Source organism: Salvelinus alpinus, chromosome 31, assembly GCF_045679555.1.
Source record: "Salvelinus alpinus chromosome 31, SLU_Salpinus.1, whole genome shotgun sequence".
Lineage (NCBI taxonomy): Eukaryota > Metazoa > Chordata > Actinopteri > Salmoniformes > Salmonidae > Salvelinus > Salvelinus alpinus.
Window position 1 is genome coordinate 5,896,642 of NC_092116.1, and position 21,323 is coordinate 5,917,964.

At 43.8% G+C, this 21,323-nt stretch overlaps 1 protein-coding gene across 1 annotated transcript in view; it reads right to left on the bottom strand.

The window, feature by feature from the left end:
* Window positions 1-15,918, bottom strand: part of LOC139561098 (ankyrin-2-like) — a 256,021-nt gene extending 240,103 nt beyond the window's left edge. The window contains exon 1 of the mRNA XM_071377945.1: window positions 15,464-15,918. Coding sequence (XP_071234046.1) covers window positions 15,464-15,559 — 96 coding nt within the window. The 5' untranslated portion in view covers window positions 15,560-15,918. The remainder of the gene's footprint in view (window positions 1-15,463) is intronic.
* Window positions 15,919-21,323: the final 5,405 nt, after the last annotated feature.

A 21,323-nucleotide genomic window follows, 5' to 3' on the forward strand; every position in this document is an offset into this window, starting at 1 on the left:
AAGTTTACATGCACTCAATTAGTATTTGGTAGCATTGCCTTTAGATTGTTTAACTTGGGACAAATGTTTTGGGTAGCCTTCCACAAGCTTCCCACAATAAGTTGAGTGAATTTTGGCCCATTCCTTCTGACAGAGTAGGTGTAACTGAGTCAGGTTTGTAGGCCTCCTTGCTCACACACGCTTTTTCAGTTCTGCCCACACATTTTCTATGGGATTGAGGTCAGGGCCTTGTGATGGCCACTCCAATACCTTGACTTTGTTGTCCTTAAGCCATTTTGCCACAACTTTGGGGTCATTGTCCATTTGGAAAACCCATTTACGACCAAGCTTTAACTTCCTGACTGATGTCTTGATATGTTGCTTCAATATATCCACATAATTTTCCTACCTCATGATGCCATCTATTTTGTGAAGTGCACCAGTCCCTCCTGCAGCACAGCACCCCCACAACATGATGCTTGAGAATGACACAAATATTAATTTTCACAAAATTTGCTGCTTCAGTGTCTTTAGATATTTTTGGCAGATGTTACTATGGAATACTGAAGTATAATTAAAAGCATTTCATAAGTGTCAAAGGCTTTTATTGACAATTACATGAAGTTGATGCAAAGAGTCAATATTTGCAGTGTTGACCCTTCTTTTTCAAGACCTCTGCAATCCGCCCTTGGCATGCTGTCAATTAACTTCTGGGCCACATCCTGACAGATGGCAGCCCATTCTTGCATAATCAATGCTTGGAGTTTGTCAGAATTTGTGGGTTTTTGTTTGTCCACCCGCCTCTTGAGGATTGACCACAAGTTCTCAATGGGATTAAGGTCCGCAGAGTTTCCTGGCCATGGACACAAAATATCGATGTTTTGTTCCCCGAGCCACTTAGTTAACACTTTTGCAATATGGCAAGGTGCTCCATCATGCTGGAAAAGGCATTGTTCGTCACCAAACTGTTCCTGGATGGTTGGGAGAAGTTGCTCTTGGAGGATGTGTTGGTACCATTCTTTATTCATGGCTGTGTTCTTAGGCAAAATTGTGAGTGAGCCCACTCCCTTGGCTGAGAAGCAACCCCACACATGAATGGTCTCAGGATGCTTTACTGTTGGCATGACACAGGACTGATGGTAGCGCTCACCTTGTCTTCTCCGGATGCCCCAAACAATCGGAAAGGGGATTCATCAGAGAAAATGACTTTACCCCAGTCCTCAGCAGTCCAATCCCTGTACCTTTTGTAGAATATCAGTCTGTCCCTGATGTTTTTCCTGGAGAGAAGTGGCTTCTTTGCTGCCCTTCTTGACACCAGGCCATCCTCCAAAAGTCTTCGCCTCACTGTGCGTGCAGATGCACTCACACCTGCCTGCTGCCATTCCTGAGCAAGCTCTGTACTGGTGGTGCCCCGATCCCGCAGCTGAATCAACTTTAGGAGACGGTCCTGGTGCTTGCTGGACATTCTTGGGCGCCCTGAAGCCTTCTTCACAACAATTGAACCGCTCTCCTTGAAGTTCTTGATGATCCGATAAATGGTTGATTTAGGTGCAATCTTACTGGCAGCAATATCCTTGCCTGTGAAGCCCTATTTGTGCCAAGCAATGATGACGGCACGTGGTTCCTTGCAGGTAACCATGGTTGACAGAGGCAGAACAATGATTCCAAGCACCACCCTCCTTTTGAAGCTCCCAGTCTGTTATTAAAACTCAATCAGCATGACAGAGTGATCTCCAGCCTTGTCCTCGTCAACACTCACACCTGTGTTAACGAGAGAATCACTGACCTGATGTCAGCTGGTCCTTTTGTGGCAGGGCTGAAATGCAGTGGAAATGTTTTTGGGGGTTTCAGTTCATTTGCATGGCAAAGAGGGACTTTGCAATTAATTGCAATTAATCTGATCACTCTTCATAACTTTCTGGAGTATATGCAAATTGCCATCATACAAACTGAGGCAACAGACTTTGTGAAAATTAATATTTGTGTCATTCTCAAAACTTTTGGCCACGACTGTACACGGGTAGAGCTCTATCTGTGCACAACATGCCTGGTACTAGGAAGACCACCCAGCAGATAGCACACACACATTCATGAGGTTGTTCCAAAATGTTTGTATAAAGAATTCATCTATTGCAAGAATGTTCCCAGAACACATTTTGTTATTACATTACCTGTAAAGCTAAACATAACTGAATGTTCTGTGGTGGTAGTTACAGATGTTGTGCACAACATTTTAGTGAATGTTAGGAGAACATTCCAAGGATATTTGATTTGAAACATATATAAATATAACATTGTCTTATCAAAAACATTATTTGAATGTTTTTGCGATGTTATCATCCTAATGTTGGATAACACCCTACACTTTTAGAAAAAACTGATTCAGCTGAACCCTTTTTGGTTCCAGATAGAACACTTTTGGGTTTTATGTAGAACCCTCTGTGGAAAGGGTGGGAACCTGGTGGGAAAAAAGGGTTATTCAAATGGTTCTCCTATCGGGACAGTCGAAGAACTCTTCTAGGTTCTAGATAGCACCTTTTTTTCTATGAGTGTAACTAGAACTTAATGGGAACGCTAGCTAATGTCCTGGGAATGTTCCCAGTTTGCTGGGTGTACTACTACAGCCCTTGGCATCGAATTTCCACTAAGACACCAGTATGCTGACATGTAGGCGTATTCCGAGGCAAAGAAACGGCACTAACTTTCGTCTGAAAAGCCTCAAAACCTGTTCCCCTCAAAGGACTTTAGATTCAGATACCAAAGGCTGTAAAGCAGCTATTGAGATGTAAAACAGTGGTGTGCGTCACACAGACCACGCTAAAGCAGATTAATGAAGTAGCACACACAAAAGACAGTGTCCTGTGCCAGCATTGGGAAACAGTGGACTTGAGTTTTAGTCCACAACTCTACACACATGCATGCTCGTACATGCATGGACGCTTTGCGCACACACACACACACAGAACCGCAAAATATCCACCAAGTTCTGAAATAATTAGTTGTTAACTGTGGAGCAATTGGACATTAATCATTGCATTCCATCCATTCCACTTAAACTGATACAGTGGAGGAGAGAAAAGAAAATCACTTTCAAATCCTCAGAGTGGTGCTTTTATGCATTCAGTGCACAGAAATGTATTTTCTGCCAAGTAATCCTTTACTGCACACACATCCCAGAGCATACTCCCAGTTTGCCTGGCTACCCAGACTCCTTGCTTCAGCAAAACACTACGCCACACCCACAGATGTTAGTTTCTTCTCCGCAGTGAGTCTGGATCTGAGTACCTCCCCGATGCGAAGACATTCGGGGCCGTCTGATTGGTCCAGAAACAATTGGGTTGGGGCTAGGCTTGGGCGATATACCATTTATACCAGGGGTGTCAAACTCACTCCATGGAGGGCCAAGTGTCTGATGGTTATTGGTTTTTCAATTAAATGAAGACCTAGACAACCAGGTGAGGAGAGTTCCTTACTAATTAGTGACCTTAATTCATCAATCAAGTACAAGAGTGGAGCGAAAACCCGCAGACACTCGGCCCTCTGTGGTTTACACCATATACCGGGGTATTTCGAAATACCGACGGTATCAGGGGCACCCCGCCACGCGATGTGTGCATGCTACTATAAATTAAAGCTGCAATATGTCACTTTTTGTGCGGCCTGACCAAATTCACATAGAAATGTAAGTTCTAGATCTGTCATTCTCATTGAAAGCAAGTATAAGAAGCGGTAGAACTGTTCTATGTGCACTATTTCTATGCTTCCTGGTCTTAAGTTTCGTTTTTGCGTCTTTTACTTTCGGTTTTGTACACCAGCTTCAAACAGCTGAAAATACAATATTTTGGGTTATTGAAAAGATATGTCACAGTGGTTTAGATGGTACAATTATTCTCTACAATATACATGCTTGTTGTGTCACAAACTGAAATGAAGCGAACTATTATAATTTTTGCAACTAGGAAATGGCAGAGCGATTTCTGCATAGTGCATCTTTAAGTACAACTACAGTATAAGACATCTAAGATGCGTCAAATAAATGATATCCAGCTCGGGGCTCCAGCTATGCATTTGGTTTGCTAACTTGCAAGCTGGGTGGCTAGATTTCACGATCAAGCTTCTTGGTTACAGCAGAAACAGTCAATCCCCTCCTGTTGGCAAAATTGTTTTGTGCATAAAAAATATATATTGCGGCCCTTGTGTGCAATATACATTCGGTAATACCGTATTCCCCAGTATGGTACAAAAACGGTATGACGGTATGAAAATCTGGATACCGCCCAACTCTAGTTGGGCCAGAGCCAGAACATACGTGGGTAAAGCGGCGGTTTGAAAATTCATCATTGGCTTTGATACTCTGATTGGTTAGAAACAATCCAATCGCTGATGACTTTGTTTTGTACAACGCTCCTCGTGCCCCTCGTCACCACAAACGACTTCGATGATGGCAGTCTCAGACTAAAGTATGTAGCGAACGACAGAGCAGCGGAAGAATTCCCAGTCACCTTGGCCAAGCTCCAGGTATGGGATCCTGCTACCACTTCATCAAAGAAGTAACGGAATGGGAGTGTGTGTCGGAGGTGTGCACTGCGTAGTGGTTACCCAGCTGAGCTAGTACACGGATCTCATCAGGTGTGCATCGGTCCCTGGACCCCTTGATGCTCCAGAGAGCAGATAGAGAACCTCTTATAATAGATGCTCAAACACATTGGTCGTTCCCACTCACAACCTTCACTTCAAGGCCCATAACCTTCCCTTCAAGGTCTGCCACACGTCCATTACCACTCGCTGATATCCAGGAGGAGGGTCGTAAATAACGCCTTAATACAGGGAGTGGTGTGTGTGTGCGTGCGTGTGTGTGCCTGTGTGTGTGTGTGCGTGCGTGAAAGGCATGCTGTGCACCTGCTCCTGTGATTGGGACGGTCAGCAGAATAGGTTTGGAGAGATTAGCTGTACTGCAGCAGGAGATAATGGATAATGATGCAATGGAAAAGCACAGCCTGTACTTGAGCTTTGCGATAAAAAGGAAATAATTAAAAGCAGACAAAATCTTCTGGTGTCTGTCTGTACTGTATGTATTTTAATAGTTGTTTTACCTTTATATAAAGAGGGAAATTCCATTGAGACACAGGCTTCTTTTACAAGGGAGCCTTCACACAGTCATACAAATTCACAATATTTACCATTTTCAAGGCAATAAAAACACATGCAATTTAAGAAAAGTAACTTACGAAACAATATCCTGAAAAACCAACACATTCCACCGGGAAAATGTCATCAACCAGCTGTCTGAACTGCCCTAACGGTACCATCCAACTTTAGAGAATTCTGGTGATCATTCCATGAGTAAGGTGCAAAAAAACTAAACGCAGATCTACCTAACTCAGAGGAGAGCGAAGGGGCCTCCATCTCTGAGACCGGGTCTAGTAACTCATATAGGGTTAGGTTAACAAGGAAGATAGGGCTTTATAATACAAAAATAGTGCAATGAATGTCGGCTGAATGATTTCTACTATTTAACGAAAGTCATGGTCTATTTCTATACAAGAAGCCCATTTTAATTCTTAACTTCTTAACTAACTCATCAATATGCTTTTTGACAGATAGATTTTCGTCAATCCATATACCCAGATACAGTATTTATAAGCGGGGATACGATCAATATGGCCAGTGGGCACCATCCAATGTACATATGCATAAATCATCAGATCCATTTTTAAGCTGTTTTGAAAGTAACATATACTTAGTTTTACCTGCATTAAGTACCACTTTCAGTTCAACAAAGGCTTTCTGCAAAGCAAAAAACATTGTATTTCTGGAAAGAACCTTGTCACCTACAGGGGTAACAAAACACTTCAATCAAGGAGTGCCAGCACCTGGACTGGCAGAGCTAAGAGCATGAGAGAGTGTGTGTGTGACTTTTGAGTGATGCCAATGTTAGCACTGATACTTTAAACACCCACACAGGCACACACAAACACACACACAGTGCCCTTCTGTTTTCCACACACCCTTCACAAAGTCATAATCATGTCCACTTGCTGGAGTCTGTTATGATAAGGACCTTTGCCAGTTCTTACAGCATGTGGAATTTCCAGGCGATCAATCAACTATTTCTGTGAAGGGCACTGCAGGATGGTTTTGAAGTTGCTTTCCTCACTTGCAAAAACCTCTGAAAGACCATGTTGCTGTCAATGGGTTCCTACTAGCTCATTAGCATTGGAAGCTAGACCAATACATTTTTAGACTCATTTTCTCTAAGAACTGCCCTATATAGTTAAAAATGCTGCTGTGGATCCAAAAACAGTACAGCATATCAGTGAACATGGAACTGACAGTTTTGCTAGGAGGACACACCCTACCTGATACATTACCAGAAGTCTACAGTACCCAAGACCTTAAACCTTGACTGTCTGCTGTCTGTTCACCCCAGGCCTCCTAAAGGACATGGACTAGGAAATGGGAATGAATGACCACTTCCTACTGATGGCCCAGATTCCTGCAGGCCACTTGATAACAGAGGCCTAATTTAGCTGTTGAAAATATGTTTAAAAGCAGCCAAATTCCTGTCTGGTATGGGTTATCAAGGTCTGCCAGGACTGGCAGAGCTACCAGCGTGAGATAGTGTGACCTTTGAGTGACGCCAAGGGAGTCTTAGCACTGACACTGTAAACACACACACACGTCTGTTTCCCCACACACACTTCACAAAGTCACTCAAGCCCACTTATTATATTGTAATGATAAGGACCCTAGCAAGTGGGGCTGGGACGATACCAGTATCGCGATACTCGTTAGTATCGTGGCAAGGAAACAAAACACGAAGAGGATTTAACAGCCTTAATGTTGGAAACGAACATTATTATGTTGTCATCCAGAGTTCTACAAACAGCAGGTGTTTTAAGGACCAATGAGTTTGGTCTGCTTCGTGTTTACATTTTTGCTATGTAAAAAAATATTGCCATACTGGTATCGTCCTGGACATACTATTAAGATATTCCAGCACGTGGCATTTCAGGCCTAATTTAGCTGCTGCACTGACCTGGGGCTGTTTTTAGCACCTTGTTGTTCAGGGTAACCAAAGCAGAGCATGCAGCCTTTGAGCTACTTTACTGTAATACTTATTATAGTGTTGGAGGCAATAATCGCTAAGATTTACTTATTTAACTTACAGACTTGAAGGCTTAATGCGGAATGTTGGGCTCTACTTTTGCAAAACTCCTTTGAAGCCTTTTCTGGTGTTAAGCCACACTCATTTTACGATATGACTTTCGATGAAAACTTCTTTGATTCCATTCATGTAGATAGTCAACGCAAAGAGCACTTGATGCCTGCTCTTCTAAGCTAAATCAAACTAAGTCACCAGAAAATAATTAACTCCACAACTTACACTTTTTAAATTACATCTGAAGTACGTAAGAGTCTGAGGTTAGACCTTTGAGTAGGGTAAGAGGGGCTAAGAGACTGGCTGACCAGAGAGACAGAGCTGGACGGTAAAGCCCTCTTACTCCACTCCAACCTTTTCCTCTCTATGAGTCTAGAAACGCCAGTCACTGGTGGTTAAACCAAAGCTGTCAGACATCCAGAAAGCCCCAGAAGAATGTTTTCGAGGTCAGACAAAAAACCTGGAGAGACTTAAGAAAAAAAGAGCTGTCCGATCAAATGCCTGATTGTATTTTATTGGGAAAGAGACAAACCCCCGGGGGGCACGCCTCTCAGCCATAAACACAAGCACTGTCTTTGTCCCATAGGGGGCTTCACAGGGGCCACATGCACACAGGCAGCCATTCAGGCACCGGTCCACAAAGACACACACAGACAGACACGCACACACATAGCAACAAGGGCCTCCGGTTCCCACACGATGCTATTGATCGTTGTTAGTGCATTCCGTAACATTGAACTCCCCTTAACATACCGCACCGTTCTCCACGTACACACACGCACACACACACTACATCTGTCAGCTCTCAAGAGGGGGCAGAGCAAAGGCATTCTACGAATGTGAGAGATGTTTGGAAGATTGTGCCTTGGGGGTGGGTTAAATAGCCACTTTGATCCCACACCAACACAAATATGCTATTAGTGGTAACCCACAGGTCTCTGAGTGAATACAGGAGTGGGAGAACAGAGTAGGAGCAAGCAGCAGACAGTGATATAGTGAATGTGAAGTGAATGTGAAGTGAATGTGAAGTGAATGTGCCTCATAGAGGAAGCCCACATAAGACCTCACCTTCACCCATAACGGTATTTATCATAATCATCGTCATCATCTTCATCGCACCTCCCTTCATCCCATTGCCTGACCTGGGGTTTACCCCGGACTACTGTACTGTTTTATAGGACAATATCATTGGATTATTTTCATTCATTGCTCAGATGTTTTACTTTGGTCCAGTGTTTCTCCCACCTAAAGGATTTAGGTTTCAATTGGTTTCAATTTCAATATTGGTGCCAGGGGTCCTGGATGTTGCTTTGGGGGCCTTTGGAGCCCCACCTAGAAATAACATTGGTCTGACGTTGTCCTAACTGACCCTCTCTCTCCCGCTCGCTCTTTGATCTTTCCATCAGGTCCGTTTCAGAGTCATCATGCCTATTTCACACCTCACAGACAATTGGTCATGTCCTAGAATAGGAGGCCCACAGTATTTTTGTATTTAATTTCATTTAATTGAACCTATATTGAATAAGGAGAGAGCGAGAGAAATAGAGGAATGAATGGAGGGATGGATGAATAAACCAATGAATGAATGAAACCGATACCCACCTACCAGCTCTTTGCCATCAGTGGCATACTCAGTTGTATTGAAAATAGAGTGCGTGCTCCCTAATACTATATGAATGGGCAGCTCTCACTGTGTGTTCATAACCAGGGCCTTAGTAGTAACAGCGCCACCACTTTTTAAAAAACATTTTAATTTTTTATTTCACCTTTATTTAACCAGGTAGGCTAGTTGAGAACAAGTTCTCATTTACAACTGCGACCTGGTCAAGATAAAGCAAAGCAGTGCGACACAAACAACAACACAGAGTTACACATGGAATAAACAAACATACAGTCAATAATACAATAGAGAAAGTCTATATACAGTGTGTGCAAATGAGGTAGGATAAGGGGAGTGAGGCAATAAATAGGCCATAGTGGCGAAATTACTACAGTATGGCAAATTAGACACTGGAGTGATAGATGTGCAGAAGATGAGTGTGCAAGTAGTGGTACTGGGGTGTAAAGGAGCAAAATAAATAACAATATTGGGATGAGGAAGTTGGATGGGCTGTTTACAGATTGTCTATGTACAGGTGCAGTGATCTGTGAGCTGCTCTGACAGCTGGTGCTTAAAGCTAGTGAGGGAGATATGTGTCTCCAGCTTCAGTGATTTTTGCAGTTCATTCCAGTCATTGGCTGCAGAGAACTGGAAGGAAAGGCAGCCGAAGGAGGAATTGGCTTTGGGGGTGACCAGTGAAATATACCTGCTGGAGCGAGTGCTGCGGGTGGGTGCTGCTATGGTGACCAGTGAACTGAGATAAGGCGTGGCTTTACCTAGCAACGACTTATAGATGACCTGGAGCCAGTGGGTTTGGCGACAAATATGAAGCGAGGGCCAGCCAACGAGAGCATACAGGTCGCAGTGGTGGGTGGTATATGGGGCTTTGGTGACAAAACGGATGGCACTGTGATAGACTGCATCCAATTTGCTGAGTAGAGTGTTGGAGGCTATTTTGTAAATGACATCGCCGAAGTCAAGGATCGGTAGGATAGTCAGTTTTACAAGGGTATGTTTGGCAGCATGAGTGAAGGATGCTTTGTTGCGAAATAGGAAGCCGATTCTAGATTTAATTTTGGATTGGCGATGCTTAATGTGAGTCTGGAAGGAGAGTTTACAGTCTAACCAGACACCTAGGTATTTGTAGTAGTCACCATATTCTAAGTCAGAAGCGTCCAGAGTAGTGATGCTGGACGGGTGGGTAGGTGTGGGCAGCGATCGGTTGAAGAGCATGCATTTAGTTTGCTTGCATTTAAGAGCAGTTGGAGGCCACGGAAGGAGCGTTGTATGGCATTGAAGCTCGTCTGGAGGTTAGTTAACACAGTGTCTAAAGAAGGGCCAGAAGTATACAGAATGGTGTCGTCTGCGTAGAGGTGGATCAGAGAATCACCAGCAGCAAGAGAGACATCACTGATGTATACAGAGAAAAGAGTCGGCCCGAGGATTGAACCCTGTGGCACCCCAATAGAGACTGCCCCATGAGACAAGAGTAAAGCTGGGTACTCTAACACTCAGCAGTGGTATATACCACACATGATATGACGAGTGAGTATGTGTCATCTTCATCAAACCTGTCACACCCTATGCTAATGTCTGCACCATTTTTGGTAACTTTCAGGCTAGTCGAGGCGCATTAACATGATGTCATAGGACAAGGGACAATCAAAGCCTTTTTGCTGTATATCTGATTATATATAGCCAGGATTCTGATGAGGATGAAACAGTAAAGATAACTAAGACCAAAGGAAAAAAAATGCACGTACTTTGTAATTTGCACCTTATTACCGTGCCGTGCACCGTACATCGTCTTGGCAACTGCTAAACTCAGAATGAAATGCTTTGTCATATCCGCAGATTGGAGAGACACAGGAGGGAGCACACAGGGCTCCGGCTGCAGTAGAGAGAATGAACCCTTGAGCAAAGCACTTTAACCTGAGTCTCAACTCACTAAAGCTCCCGAAATATGGCCGTAGCATACGACGCACTTTCTCTCACGTCTCCTTGGATACGCTGCATTAGGCGAGCCGGAGACCAAAAACACAGATAATGACGTGACTGAAAAATGGCCCAGTCAGAAAGTATGGCCTCACACACTGATAAAATATACACACAAACATTGACACATAAACCCACACTCGTAGCATGGGTATGGGGTCCACTGTGCACACATATGTGGAGTCCGCTGAGCACACACACCCACACAAACACACACACGTGTACACATAGCCTCAGACTGCTCGTGCCTTTTGTGGTTTCACGGTGGAAGTAATGGCAGTCAGACCAATGGCAACTGCAGAGGGAAGCATGACTTTGCAAAATATCTCCAGGGCAAAAAGAAAGAGAGAGAGAGAGAGAGAGAGAGAGAGAGAGAGAGAGAGAGAGAGAGAGAGAGAGAGAGAGAGAGAGAGAGAGAGAGAGAGAGAGAGATACAGAGAGAGAGAGAGAGAGAGAGAGAGAGAGAGAGAGAGAGAGAGAGAGAGAGAGAGAGAGAGAGAGAGAGATACAGACAGAGACAGAGAGAGATACAGACAGAGACAGAGACAGAGACAGAGTAGAAGACAGAGAACGTATTCACTAAGTTAACCTGACACACAGCAGCACTGTTCTGTCTATACCACACCTGTCTGTCTGCACTCAAACTCTCTGACAAAATAGTTATTCCGATCATTATTGGGCTCAACTCCATCTGGAAAAGGGTCAGTTTCTATTTGTATTATGAAAAGACCTTGTCCAATTAGACTGACAGGAATTGAAATGGAATTGACCCTAACTCTGATCTAAAAACATGTCTTTGATCTTAATGACAGTTACGTTTTGGCATACACCAATGTTATTCCATGTTGTCACGACTCCCGCCGAAGTCAGCTCCTCTCCTTGTTCGGGCGGCGCTCGGCGGTCGACGTCACCGGTCTTCTAGCCATCGCCGCTCCACCTTTCATTTTCCATTTGTTTTGTCTTCCCGCACACCTGGTTTTACATCCCCCTCATCACTCTACGTGTATATTATACTCTGTTCCCCCCCATGTCTGTGTGTGTAATTGTCCGTTACGTTTATCGTGTGACGCGTCAGGCTGTTTTTTTCCCGGGGATTGTTTTGAACCCGTGGTATTGTATTGTTGTACATCATTTTGTGTGACCAGTGCGCTATTCGCTTTTGGCTGGAGTGTTGTGACGCTGTTGCATCCGACTGATTTGCTTCTGCCAATTAAAGTGTGCCTCTGCTCTCCTGCACCTGACTCCAGTTGACCAGTTGCGCACACAGTCTGACACATGTTCTCTGAGTTTTGGGCAACTGGAGATATTGTAAATACAGCTGATGTTCCATAACTGATTGCCAACCTGTTATGTATTTATTATGTTAAATAATGCATGGGAAGAAATATAATCCGAAGTAGTATTTATTTATTCCACATGGCAGTCTATGTAGCGGTCATGTTTAAAGACTGTGGCTGGGTGAGACGGGACATAGAGACCATGCTGTGACTGTTCTCTTGTGTCCCTGGTGGCTGCATGGGGTGGTGACTGGTGGTGGGATCTGCGTTCCGCTAAACGCATGAATCGACCCTGAGATTTCAATGACATCGTTTCAAAAGTCGTCTTGAGGTGAGATACAGACAAGGCTGTACCCTTAACCTCTCTCTCTCCCTCTCCCTCCCTCCCCCTATCCATTCTCATCCATCACTTCTCCCCCCCTTCCATTCCCTTTCTCATTTCTTTCCATCCCTCCTTATCAATCATGTATGCCTTTCTCTATCTCCTTCCCATTCTCCTCATCAATTAGCCACTGAGGAAATGGAATCAGATTGGCTGCTATGGCGAACACTGCTAAAACAACCGCCTTCTTTTCGAAAATAATTGATCCAGCATTACCAACACAATGATATTACCCCACTCATAAGATATCTATCACGCTGTCGCCCCCTCGCCCTTGCCTCCTCTCTGTCCCCTTGTTTAATGTTTCTAGCTCTTTCTCTCTCTCCCACACGCAACACACATACGCCACACACATGTGCATGCACACACAAGCGCACTCACACACATCCCACATGTCACTGTTGCCAGTCCTGATTTTGTCACAATCTGGCCTTAACCGAGCCGGAAAGAGTGGCAGATGTCCTCCACGTGAACAGATCTGGTGACAAACGCCTTTTTACCTCCCTCTTCCGCCCATCCCATCCCGTCAGACAATCCTACTCACGATGTTAAACGACCTCCCATAGGGCCCTGGGTATATGCACACCCATTACAATAAAGTAATAAGAACAGTGTTATAGTATTTCTAAATGTGTGCGTCTGAGGGTGTGAGTGTGTGTGCACGCACGCACCAGTACGTGCATGGTGCATGTGTCCCTGTGTGTGTGCTTGTCTGTGTGCTAGTGCGTAATCCCACTGCCATATTCTCGACAGACTCTGCCAAACAATCTGCTGCCATGGCGCTGGACAACTGTGCCTGCCCCCTGGGTGACACTGTGCCAGCTCTCTCTCTCTCTCTCTCTCTCTCTCTCTCTCTCTCTCTCTCTCTCTCTCTCTCTCTCTCTCTCTCTCTCTCTCTCTCTCTCTCTCTCTCTCTCTCTCTCTCTCTCTCTCTCTCTCTCTCTCTCTCTCTCTCTCTCTCAATTCAATTCAATTCAATTCAAGGGGCTTTATTGGCATGGGAAACATGTGTTAACATTGCCAAAGCAAGTGAGGTAGGTAATATACAAAAGTCAAATAAACAATAAAAATGAACAGTAAACATTACACATACAGAAGTTTCAAAACAATAAAGACATTACAAATGTCATATTATATATATGCAGTGTTGTAACAATGTACAAATGGTTAAAGCACACAAGTTAAAATAAATAAACATAAATATGGGTTGTATTTACAGTGGTGTTTGTTCTTCACTGGTTGCCCTTTTCTTGTGGCAACAGGTCACAAATCTTGCTGCTGTGATGGCACACTGTGGAATTTCACCCAGTAGATATGGGAGTTTATCAACATTTATGTTAATCTCTCTCTGTGTGTGTGTGTGCACCAGCATCACACTGTACTATACAGCAGGCAGCCTCACAGAGACTTAAATGATAGAACAGAGAGACGATTAATATTCCTTTATCCATCATATTTACAGGCTCAGTGATTTTGTGTCATGTTTGTACACAAAATCCCATTTTCAAACCACACTCCCATAGGCAGCAATTAACACAGAAGGTCTAGTTCAGGCCCACTGAACTGAACACGTGATATAATAGTAATGTCAATAAATAGCCACGCCTCTTTTGTTCGCATTGTTGTCACTGCATGTCATTTCACTATACTGTACTTTTAAAAGGTTGTTCCAAATAACAGACAATGTTGAAAGGCAACTAAATCCAGATGCATTTCCGCAAAGCCCTCTGCCCAGCCCTGAGCACAAAACTCTTGCTCCTAGGGCACATGACATCAATGTTTCATGCCATTGACTGCCTTCACACAACCTGTCCAATTTAGCATGTCATGACAATACACAGGCCTAGTCCTGTAAAATTGCGGTGTAATCATTCAAAAGTGCATAACTCGTGGTGATCACTGACACTTTGGGGTGAGCTATTTGTGAGAAGTTCAAAAGGTTACCACCCTTCTAATGACTTCTACTTGTTTTACAGTCTATGGTCAGAATGTAGGGCTGCGGGGCAGCCAGTTACTAAAGAACAGAAAAACATATGGTTGCCTATTTCAGCCCTACAATGTGTCGGCCTACCTAGATGCAAAACTGGTGACCACAAAGCAAAATAAAAAAGGTTGTCATTTATAGGCTACACCTAAAGAGCCGAAGCAAATAAGAGTAAATACCGATTGGTTTGCATGATATTGATATAGCCTGTGGTGCAAATCAGCTCCAAGTGAATTTAATTTAGGAAATCTGTTTCAAAATTATTCCCATGCATAATAGAAAGATATAGGCCTATGTGATCTATAGCTTATGTAAGGAAGGTTTGAAATGAAAATGTTTTAGCCAAATATGACATATGTCTGGGCTTCCTGCGGTCAATTTGCTGTTTATAAATTATTTGTCATTATGTTCCGGACCCCTGACCATCCGTTTAAGATGGTCACTAGATTCAGCGGCTTGGCGGCTGAATCTAGTTGATGGTCCCTGGGCTATAGGCTTGACATTCTTGCGTCTCTGTCACTCCGAAAAATAACGGGCTACACGACGTCACGGCAAATTGCCAGCAAACCCTCTTTAGAACCAGTGACATTGATAGACCTGTTTAGCAGACTCTAAACCTAAGCCTAAACAAATCCACTGTCCAAATGTCACCTGTAAACAACAATACACACTGTCCGTGGAAAACATGCATGTTGGATAGTTTGGCTGTCTGTTTTGGATGTGATGAATCTTCAATGAAATGCATAGGCTAGCCTACTTGCAACGTGCAGAATCCTACAAATCACAAGTAACACATTCCTTAGTCGAGGAGGGAGTACCTTGTACAGTGTAGCACCTAACAACCACTGACACTAAACACTAACACTGCAACAAATAAACGGTCGGACAACTTTGTTTTCGACTGCGCTCGAGCCGAGCACCTTGAGGATTTGGTAACCAGGGGAACGCCTTCACCCTACCATCCTCACGCGGACATTTGGCAAGCCAAAGTATCCGTGAGCTATTCCGCATCAACCACGACGATACATTTCAAAAACAATGTTTCTTGCAACAATTTAGGGCTAAATCCGTGTATACAACCCACCTGACGGGTGTTGGTGGTGGGCACTTCATTCCCAGTGGGCGACGGTGTCGCTCCTTCAATCGATGCTGGAGTGACTGGGACAGGAGAAGAAGCCATTCACAAGCCGTTCTTGCTGTCCCGTTTCTCGGGTCTCTTTACCATTCAGTCCTGGTGCAGCCGTGGAGACCGTGGCTGCACTGTCAACGTTCCAGGCCGAAACCTTGAGTATCTGTCCGGTCCTACAATCTAGGTGCTGTCTCCCATACGTCCTGTGCGGCTGCTCGTTTGCAGCGTGAAGTAGAGTCGGTGCCCAGTTGAGTCTATTCAAATGACGTTTTCCGAAGTGTGTGTGTGTGTGTGTGTACTTCTGGGCGCGCGACGCAGCAGCACAAGCTCTCCCTCGCCAGCCACTGCCGCTATTTTGTCAGAGATGGTCTGTTTCTTGTTTCTGCCACTCACCCCTTTCTCCCTCTCCACTTCTCGTTCTGTCAATGCTGCTCTGCTGTGACTGAAGAAGAGGCTACAACGCTCGCGCACGCAAAACTGATCACAGAGAATCTGATCACAGAGAATCTGATCACAGCTGGGAGTGAGTTAGAATTGTTGAATAGCAAGCTGTGCCTGTGACATATTTCAAAATCATATTCAGCTCGCTCTGTATGGCGAGGGAATACACAAATCAATCCTTAACATTAATTCATGCAGCTGCATCGTGTTTTGTTGTGTAAACAAACAAAACAAACTTGCTATCCCTTTTCCATCAATGTCAAACTGTGCACACATAGCTGACTGCACAGTCAATGTGACAAACATTTTGTATTCACTTGCGCTGAAGCCTTTTATCCTAATGAATAAATTCAAGGAGAGAGTTGACTTGATTTTGGCTGAACATCAGCTGGGTTAATAATTTGTGTGGCACTTGGCAGTGAGACTTACATCAGCAGTATTGGTCTACTGCGGAGTCTCTAAGAAAGAGCTAGAATGCAAGACAAAAACACCCCATATACCTGCATGCACTATTCTATTACTGAAACATGTATTTTATGACGATCTATAAGGGCTATGGGGGTTGGGTAACTCAAGAAGGACAGCCTCAGCCTCTCAACCCCCAATTTGTCACTGGGGACACTGAATGGGTGGGGGGGAGGGGGGGGCTGGTGTCCCAGCTGGTGACAGTTTATTGGTCAGGGACCTAGCAAGGGGTAGTTACATTGACAAGCCTCTCTCCCTTCACCAATGTGAAAGTGTCAGAGACAGGGGGGGTGGGCAGTACCCTAACGCTATAGTATACATAGAGGAAGATGAGAGGTGATCCCGCTCCTATCACCAGTAACGGAGACAGATGGATATGTAGGTTACGTTATGTATGGGTGTGTTGAACACGAGCTGAGGGCAATAGATTACACTGTAAAACTAAATATTATTAAGTAACTGGTTCCACAGACTTTTTTTGGTTTACTCAACATTTGGTCAAAGTGTTACCTGAATTTAAAGGAAAACTCCACCACAAAACGATGTTTTGGTATTTGTTTCATTAATCCATTGTTGGCATAAACCCTATTCGCACGGGACTAGTAGTATTAGAGACAGTTAATTATGTAATTATTACCACAGAATGTCCGTTATTCCAGAGGACGATTCGGACGGGATTAGTTTTCCAAACTGTCCTCTGTAATTCTTTTTTTTTCTGAATAAATTGACAGTTATGCCGGAAGCCTGGAGTTTTTTTTTCTAGGAGTTTAGATATATCAATAATTGCAGGCGATAACAGGGCTACACTGATAAACTTGGAGCTTGGTTCCCAAGTTTCTAAAGCATACCAAACCCTAATATTTGAATGGTGGAAGCGTGATCATAATCAGTAGGATGTTTTAGCGATCCGTAGTAGATGTCCTAAATGCCCCCCAGCCTTCAGATGTGAGCTAAACAGTGCACTTGCATTTGAGATGCTTTTTGAAGCTATGGATGAGAAAGTGAATTGATAATTTCCAAACGTTTAGGTCAGTTGTATGCTGTATGCTGCTCTGCCATCTATTAACAGCAAGGGTTACACTAAAGAGTCAAAATATGTTTTACTGATGCTTTTGGCAATATTGAATTAATATGCACAAAACATATAAATAAAAGTATTAACTGTGAATGGTGATACATGTAGACCCTTCATATAGGCTATGGGCAGCACTTCGTTCAGTTTATCAAATCAGTTATTGTTTTCCTGTTAAACTCAGACATTTCTCTCAAAACACAGGGATGTCGATTCTCACGGGACTATTATTATCAGAGGACCTTGGAGTTCCCCCCCAAAAAACAGTAGTTTGTTCTTTCCGGAATTGTTACTCTCCTACCATGTAAAAATTACTGCCATGGCAGTGGGAATGGGACTAAGATTACGGATGTGGTGTTTTGTGCGCGCGCACATAATTACATTACCCGACCACCCCCAGTAAAACTAATCCCATCCGAAAAGGGCTATAGTCCAAAAATGTTTTGCTTGTCAGCAATCAAGTTATCAAGATATGTAACTTTCAAAATACAGAAATCATCCCCGCATCATACGGGATGATTTCTGTATGTCTTTTTTTCTCTACGACCACCACAAGCGTCTTGGGACTTGTCTGACGTCAGAACAGCCGATCTGCCAACTTCTGTTAGAAGCGTCTGAACAGTTTGGGCTACAAGACTCGTCTGAAGGTCCCCGGTACCAGTTGAAAACATTATGTAAGTATATAAACTCAGCAAAAAAATAAACGTCCCTTTTTCAAAACCATGTCTTTCAAAGATAATTAGTAAAAATCCAAATAACTTCACAGATCTTCATTGTAAAGGGTTTAAACACTGTTTCCCAATTAACCATAAACAATTAATGAACATGCACCTGTGGAACGGTCGTTAAGACACTAACAGCTCACAGACGGTAGGCAATTAAGGTCACAGTTATGAATATTTAGGACACTAAAAAGGCCTTTCTACTGACTCTGAAAAACACCAAAAGAAAGATGCCCAGGATCCCTGCTCATCTGCGTGAACGTGCCTTAGGCATGCTGCAAGGAGGCATGAGGACTGCAGATGTGGCCAGGGCATTAAATTGCAATGTACGTACTGTGAGACGCCTAAGACAGCGCTACAGGGAGTCAGGCCGGACAGCTGATCGTCCTTGCAGTGGCAGACCACGTGTAACAACACCTGCACAGGATCGGTACATCCGAACATCACACCTGCAGGACAGGTACAGGATGGCAACAACAACTGCCCGAGTTACACCAGGAACGCACTTTCCCTCCATCAGTGCTCACACCTTCGCAGTAGGCTGAGAGATGCTGGACTGAGGGCTTGTAGGCCTGTTGTAAGGCAGGTCCTCACCAGACATGACCGGCAACAACGTCGCCTATGGGCACAAACCCACCGTCGATTGACCAGACAGGACTGGCAAAAAGTGCTCTTCACTGATGAGTCACGGTTTTGTCTCACCAGGGGTGATGGTCGGATTCTTGTTTGTCGTCGAAGGAATGAGCGGGATCGATTTGGAGGTGGATGGTCCTTCATGGTCTTTGGCGGTGTGTCACAGCATCATCGGACTGAGCTTGTTGTCATTGCAGGCAATCTCAATGCTGTGCGTTACAGGGAAGACATCCTCCTCCCTCATGTGGTACCCTTCCTGCAGGCTCACCCTGACATGACCCTCCAGCATGACAATGCCACCAGCCATACTGCTCGTTCTGTGCGTGATTTCCTGCAAGACAGGAATGTCAGTGTTCTGCCACAGCCAGCGAAGAGCCTGGATCTCAATCCCATTGAGCACGTCTTTGACCTGTTGGATCGGAGGGTGAGCGCTAGGGCCATTCCCCCCAGAAATGTCCGGGAACTTGCAGGTGCCTTAGTGGAAGAGTGGGGTAACCTCTCACAGCAAGAACTGGCAAATCTGGTGCAGTCGATGAGGAGGAGATGCACTGCAGTACTTAATGCAGCTGGTGGCCACACCAGATACTGACTGTTACTTTTGATTTTGATCCCCCCCCCCCCCCCTTTGTTCAGGGACACATTATTCCATTTGTTAGTCACATGTCTGTGGAACTTGTTCTGTTTATGTCTCAGTTGTTGGATCTTGTTATGTTCATACAAATATTTACACATGTTAATTTGCTGAAAATAAACGCAGTTGACAATGAGAGGACGTTTCTTTTTTTGCTGAGTTTATAAAGGGTTAAATACATATTCATTTTTTATACAATTTGTTTTTCCTGACCATTCTTATGTCTCTCAGATATATGACAGACACTTCAGAACAAACTTAAACAAATCTACTTTGAAACAAAAGTATACACCTCACACACATGGTAATGGGCTTTTTAAAAAAGAAGACACCTGTAACATTTCAGATATAGAGTTGAAATGTATTATATTTTGAGTTTGCATCCCAAAATTGCACTTTATATACAGTAGTTTGAACAGATACAAACCAGTATTTGGTTTGTCTTTCCAAAACATCCATTACAAAGTCACACGTTATCGTATGCATGCCATATCAGACACAAATACTCTCGATCCAACACATGTACCAAATAACATATTATCCTACTGTGGCTCACTCCAGGGTGTGTTGTTGTGAGGAGTGTGTTTCCTGTGCAGCAATCACCTGGTAACTCCTGTTGTGATGGAAAATGTGGAAGTGATGCACTGTGTACTTCCTCTCAAAAGGAAGGGTCTTAATCTTTCACTGCCATGTGTGTGTGTGTGTGTGTGTGTGTGTGTGTGTTGATTCAGATGATTCCGATCTCTGAGCTTAGCTGTGGATGGGCCTCTGATTTAACCCTCTCTGAGCCTAAAGTATTTGTTTGTGTGTTAGTGTTGTGTGTGTGTGTGTGTGTGTGTGTGTGTGTGTGTGTGTGTGTGTGTGTGTGTGTGTGTGTGTGTGTGTGTGTGTGTGTGTGTGTGTGTGTGTGTGTGTGTGTGTGTGTGTGTGTGTGTGTGTGTGTGTGTATGTATGTGTATTGATTCAGATCTCTGAGGTTTGCTGTGGATAGGTGGATGGATTCTGCATGCCCAATTTAACTCTCTCTGAGTTTTACAGATTAAAGATGTTTTTTCCTGTTAAGCATTGCGAATCACATCCCTTATTAATAGCATGCAGAGAATTGGGAAAATACTTTCAACACGACTGTTGATGGCTCACTGCATTGGCAGAAACACATGTTGAAAGATGGGAACATAGACTGTATCAGTCTTGGGACCACATTGTCAACTTCTCTCTCTTTTCCTCTCTTAAAACCTCACTAGGGTAGGGCGCACTATTTTCACCTCCGGATAAAAGGCGTGCCCAAAGTAAACTGCCTGCTACTCAGGCCCAGAAGCTAGGATATACATATAGAAAACACTCTAAAGTTTCCAGAACTGTTAAAATAATGTCTGTGAGTGTAACAGAACTGATGTGGCAGGCGAAAACCTGAGACAAATCCATTCAGGAAGTGGGATTAGTTAATGTTTGTAGTTTTCTATTGAATGCCATTACAGTATGCATTGACTTATGACTCAAATTTCACTTCCTATGGCTTCCACTAGATGTCAACAGTCTTTAGAAATAGATTCAGGCTTGTATTCTGAAAAATGAGAGAGTAAGACCAGTCTGAATGAGTGGACCCTTGGAAGTCGCCAGACCTGTTTCCTGCGCACGACCGAGAGCGTGCCTTTCTTGTTTTCCTTTTATATTGACAAATCTTTTGTCCGGTTGAAATGTTATTGATTATTATGACTAAAAACAACCTGAGGATTGATTATAAACATCGTTTGACATGTTTCTACGAACTTTACTGATACTTTTCTGATTTTTCGTCTGTCTGTTGTGATTGCATTTGAGCCTGTGGATTACTGAACAAAACGCGCAAAC